Consider the following 6,149-nt stretch of genomic DNA (forward strand, 5'->3'; position numbering starts at 1 on the left):
TGCATACTATGTAAACAATTATTTTTTAAGGTTATAAATTTTCTTATATTATGTTCTCACTAAAATTTTCAATAGTGAAAGTTATCTCTCTTGTCTAAGATTTAAGTCGCTTTTTGATATAAAATAATCCGAAAACTAATTTAACATTTATAATATGTTCATAAGCTTTCTATTATTTATCTATATAAAATTTATTGTTATTAAATTTCAAACCACCTTTTCAAAAAAAAAAAATAGAAATCATAATTCCTTTTTTTCTTTACAATCTTTTAGAAGAAAAAAAAGAGTATATTACCATAGTTAATAAAAAGTAATAAGTGATTGGTTGTAAAAAATATAATGATTGTGAAGCTATCATCATCTACCTACATTTAAATATCTATACACGATCTTTATTGGCACAGTCATCTTGTAAAGCCAATACACGTGGTTGCATGTCATTTTGTAAACTTGTCATTTCATCTGATGTTGATGATAACTTCAATTAACACTATATAAAGTTGACACCATTTTGCAGTAAGATCAGATCAATCTTGCTTAAAGCAAATGATGATAAAACTGCAGGGTTATGTTAGACTGGGTCGTTAAAGATAAATACCTAAGAACTCCATAATCAGGTTTTTCTTCTTTTGCTTTGTTTAAATAGTATTTTTCTTTTTATTTATGATACAACAATGTTTGGTTCTCCACTTGAATTTGACTGTTTTATTAAAATGTCACTTACATGGCTGCATCAAGTGATTAAACATGTTGTAGTTGTAATTGTAAGAGCCGTGAACTCTCCACTTTCTTCTTTTGTAAATTAGTGTGGCGGCGGCACAAAGGAATGCTAAAGTCAAAAGTTGTGCCTCTTCCGGTGAATGAATGGAAAAGAAAAATTATTAACTTAAGATCCTATTCTCTCACGGGTTTTATAACTCATTACATTTTATAATTTCATATTTTTTAGAGTATATAACCAATCATCGCCGTAAGAGAATCTCTTCCTCTTCATTACACACGAGTTGCCAACCCAAAAGCCCATTACTACCATCATCCAATACCTACACAAAATTCATCACCTTTTTACGCTTCACAATTTCAATTAATTTTTATCATCTTCATCTAACTCACCTATATCCCTCGAATCAAACTTAATTCATCACAACCTTCTTTCAACCCAAACACCAACTCATTATCCTCTCCCAAAGGCACACGGTGCCAATAACAGGGACACCACGAAACTTTAGGGTGGACAAAATTATTAGATTGTATTATATTATTACAAAATACATTAAATTAAAAATAGTTCAAATGAACTGAACTAAAAAATAGTTTAGACCAATAAAATTATATTTTTATTCTAAAAAAAGTAAATTGAATCGAACTAAATCATAAAATAAATTGAACTGTGAACTGAATTTTTTTTTAACTGTCCTATGTTTGGATCAAATTACTGTTTTATTTTTTAACTAAATTACATTATTTTTTAACTAAATTATACCGATAGAAGTTTGATGCTTTTTTTAATTGCTTTAATCGTATGAAAACACAGAAAATGGGAGTGTAACGACAGATAGAACAGAGAGTTTTCATAAGTTAAGAAAATTCATTAAAAATACGATTCACGCAATAAAATCCAATCTAATTCATCTATCAACATTTTTTAATAAATGGCATTCATAAAAAAATTAAAGAATATATTTGGTAATTAAATTTTGAATAAAACTATAAGTCCAGCTAGAAAGAAAATTGGTAATTAAAATGCATTTAGGAAGAAGGGTGATTGCATTGTGCAGCGAAAGAGAAAAAAAATGTGGAGGCTAAAGATAGGAGAGGGAGCGGATAATCCACACCTATTCAGCACTAACAACTTTGTGGGAAGGCAAGCATGGGAGTTTGATGCAGAAGCAGGAACTGATGAGGAAAGAGCCGAAGTTGAAGCTGCTCGTCAAGATTTCTATCGAAATCGCTTCAAATTCAGAGCCTGTGGTGATCGAATTTGGCGGTTTCAGGTAACTAACGTTCTCTAACGTAATGTTAGTGTAAGTATGGTGTTGTGATGTGCTTTATATGTTTGATGATGGCTTATACAGATTCTAAGGGAAAACAATTTCAAACAAACCATAGAAAGAGTGAAGATTGAAGATGGTGAGAAGATTACATCTCAGAAAACTACGCTCGCAATGAAGAGAGCTGTCCATTACTTATCCGCTTTGCAGACTAGTGACGGTCATTGGCCAGCTCACATTTCTGGTTGCCTCTTTTTTATCCCTCCCATGGTAACTTCACCTTCTTTATATTAATATTATATATATAAAACAATTCTGATAATATATTTTATTTAAATTTGATGAGAAAATTATTTATATACTCTAAATAGACATTATCTTTAATTGATTCGGGATTTTCATCACATCTCTCATATGTCGAGTTATATATATTTCGTGTGTGAAATTATGTCTAATAAATACAAATTTTGTTAGTATAGACTTTAAATAATGAGTCTGATATCATATTAAAGTAAATTTTAAGTCTGATTTAACTCCACAAAATTTGACTTATAAAGTGAGGTTCACATCCACTTATATATTCTATATTAACCTTATTTATAGTGAGACTTCTTTTATTTACGTTATAAACAATATATAATCATGTTATAGATAAATTGTTCTTTATAAGATATCTTTTGTTAAGTTTAAGTTTGTATGTTGAATAATGGTTAACCTTATTTTTGTTTTTCTATTTAAAATACTACAGGTCATTTCCTTGTACGTTATCGGACATCTTGATTCTGTATTTTCGGAAGAACATCGCAAAGAAATTCTTCGTTATGTATACTATCATCAGGTATGCATGTTATTGTGAACACGGAGACAAAAAAAAGCAACTAGATATATTTACTCTTTCTTATTTCATTTATTTTTAATTTATAAAATTGTTTTTGTTTTATGACAACACTCAACAACTAATACAAAATAATGATATGAAGAACGAAGACGGAGGGTGGGGACTACACATAGAGGGTGAGAGTGTGATGTTTTGTACTACACTTAATTACATATGTATGCGAATTCTGGGAGAAGGACCAAATGGAGGTCTTAACAATGCTTGTGCTAAAGGACGAAAATGGATTCATGAACACGGCACTGTAACTCATATTCCTCAATGGGGAAAATTCTGGCTTTCAGTAAGTTCATTCAATATTTAAATACAATACATATACATACATACATACATATTTTACTAATTTAAATAATTTTATTCTTGTAGGTTCTTGGTATAGTTGATTGGAGTGGAAGCCATCCTTTGCCACCCGAATTTTGGATGCTTCCTAATTTTTTTCCTATGCATCCAGGTTGAAATAATTAATTTCATTCTATACTCTCTGAAACAATAAATAATATGTGAATAAGTGAATATGCAATATTTAGTTATTTGTTGATGGAAGTTTTTTATCTCAATTTTTTCTCAAAACTATGCAGGAAAAATGTGGTGTTATTGTCGATTGATATATATGCCTATGTCTTACCTATATGGAAAAAAATTTACGGGTCCAATCACACCATTAATTCTGAATTTGAGAGATGAGCTGTTTACTGAACCATATAACGAAAATATGTGGAAGAAAGCACGTCATAAGTGTGCAAAGGTAATTAATTGCACACGTATTTTTAAATTTAGGTAAAACGTGAAGTATAATTTTGAAGAGAAAACTTAAAATTATATAAAAATATATATAATTGTTGATTTATAAATTACAGGAAGATCTTTACTCTCCCCGTCATTGGATACAAGATCTAATATGGGATGGCGCTTATTTTTTTGCTGAGCCCATTCTTAGACGTTGGCCCTTGAGTAAGCTGGTTAGAGAAAAAGCACTTAAACTAACAATGGAGCACATTCATTATGAAGATGAAAATAGTCGATATATGGACCCTGCGTGTGTGGAAAAGGTAAAATGAGAATAATACGAGATCAAATGGATAAATAAGTCAATGATTTCTCATATGAAAAATATTAACTTGCCTTTAATGTGCTTGTATATTGTCCAGATTTTATGTATGCTTGTTTGTGGGGTGGAAGATCCAAATGGAGAAGCTATTAAGAAGCATCTTGCAAGGGTTCCTGATTATCTATGGCTTTCAGAAGATGGAATAACCGTACAGGCACGTATGTTGGATCGTATGTTTTAGTGTTCACATTTTGTAATATTTGAAGATTATTGTGATTGATAACAATAAGAGGAAATCTTAAAATAGGTAGTGAGATAAATTAAGTAATTCACTTGTTTATATAATGCAGGCTTCTGGTAGTCAAACGTGGGATGCAGGCTTCATTGTTCAAGCTCTTCTAGCTACTGACCTAATGGATGAGTTTGGTTCCACACTTGCAAAAGCCCATGATTTCATTAAGAAATCTCAGGTCAAATTAACAAGTTTCTCAATAATCACATGATACAATTTTGACAGACAGATTAGGTAACTTGTTTTAATTAGTGTTGGGTAGGTTAATGACTATAAAATGGATTTATGATATCTCAGGTTCAAAACAATTCGTCAGGAGATTTTAAGAAAATGTATCGTCAAATTTCGAAAGGGTCATGGACCTTCACTCACCAGGACCATGGATGGCAAGTTTCTGACTGCACTGCAGAATGTTTAAAGGTGAGCTTACCACAAACAACTTATTTTATCAATGTATAACTTACAATATTAATTAATTATCCTACGTTTCAGTGTTGCCTGCTTCTATCAGCGATGTCAGAGGAGATTGTGGGAGAAAAAATGGAGACTCAGAAGTTATATGATGCAGTCGATTTCATATTGTCACTTCAGGCGAGTATTATTAAATTTTAATTTGCTTGTGTATGGTTTGATTTTGACAGAACATGTCAATTTTGATTACTACAGAGTAAAAATGGAGGTATAACCGCATGGGAGCCTGCACGATCTGAAAAATGGTTGGAGGTTAGGGTTACAAAATAAAATGTGTATAAATCCATTAATAATAGATGGGAAAACAATTCTTTATCTATTGTTGGTATTAATTTGCAGCTGCTGAATCCGACGGAAATGTTTGCTGACATAATAATTGAGCACGAATATGTTGAATGCACTGGATCAGCAATTCAGGCTTTGGTATCGTTCAAAAGGGAACATCCAAATTACAGAGAGAAAGATGTTGATAATTTCATTGCCAGAGCAGTTGAATACCTTGAAAATGAACAAAAAAGTAATGGTGGTTGGTATGGGGAGTGGGGAATTTGCTTCACTTACGGTTCTTGGTTTGCACTTCGAGGCTTAGATGCTGCTGGAAGGACTTACAGTGATTGTGAAGCCATTCGTAAAGCTGCGAAATTTCTACTCTCAATACAGAATGAGGATGGTGGGTGGGGAGAGAGTTATCTTTCATGTCCAATGAAGGTTTGTAATTAACCCACTAATTATGATTACAAGTTCCATTAGCTTAAATGTTATGAATGATAAATGTTAATGAATGGCACTGTGCAATGAAGACGTACGTGGCTCTTGAAGGAAATCGATCACATGTTACTCAAACAGCTTGGGCTCTACTGGGTTTACTTCATGCCGGCCAGGTATTCTCTTAATCTGCACCTTTATTTCTCACAAATTATGCAACTTTTTCAGAAAGACTTACGTGTTCTCTTTTTCATTTTCTAACTTCTGTATGTAGGCCAATAGAGACCCAATTCCCCTCCATCGTGCGGCAAAGTTAATAATCAATTCACAGTTACAGAGTGGTGATTGGCCTCAAGAGGTACCTCTTAAAGTAACATATTTTCGATTGATAACAAAGACTGATGTAGTCTTCTTTTCTTGTACGAAATTTTTTAAATTTAACCTGCTTTATAAACCAATAAGTTAAGGTGCGATTTATTGTAACAGTAGATTATAATTTTGTTTTGTCTTTGATTTGAAATTGCTATATTGGAATTGAGTTTTTATTTCTAATTCTTTTCTGTAACTTGTTTATTGCAGCAAGTGACGGGAGCACATTTGAAGACTGGGGTGCTGCATTACCCTTTATACAGAAATGTTTTTCCGTTATGGGCTTTGGCTGAATATCGCACCAAAGTTTTATTGCCTTCTACTTCTGCATAGCTTCAAATGCTGTGACCTCTAAAAGAGAATTAATTAGTATCATAG

General features: G+C 32.0%; 1 protein-coding gene across 1 annotated transcript; it reads left to right on the forward strand.

Annotated features, from left to right (window-relative positions):
• The first annotated feature begins 1,793 nt into the window (after positions 1–1,793).
• On the forward strand, positions 1,794–6,149 carry LOC114188181 (beta-amyrin synthase-like). Its single transcript, XM_028076734.1, has 16 exons — positions 1,794–1,994; positions 2,076–2,261; positions 2,740–2,829; positions 2,972–3,169; positions 3,253–3,337; positions 3,465–3,631; positions 3,744–3,935; positions 4,035–4,148; positions 4,285–4,404; positions 4,524–4,646; positions 4,719–4,817; positions 4,893–4,949; positions 5,037–5,405; positions 5,498–5,578; positions 5,677–5,760; positions 5,982–6,149. Exons 1-16 carry the CDS (start codon positions 1,794–1,796, stop codon positions 6,102–6,104), a joined length of 2,289 nt encoding a protein of 762 aa, XP_027932535.1. The 3' UTR covers positions 6,105–6,149.

The sequence above is a fragment of the Vigna unguiculata genome, chromosome 6, assembly GCF_004118075.2.
Source record: "Vigna unguiculata cultivar IT97K-499-35 chromosome 6, ASM411807v1, whole genome shotgun sequence".
NCBI lineage: Eukaryota > Viridiplantae > Streptophyta > Magnoliopsida > Fabales > Fabaceae > Vigna > Vigna unguiculata.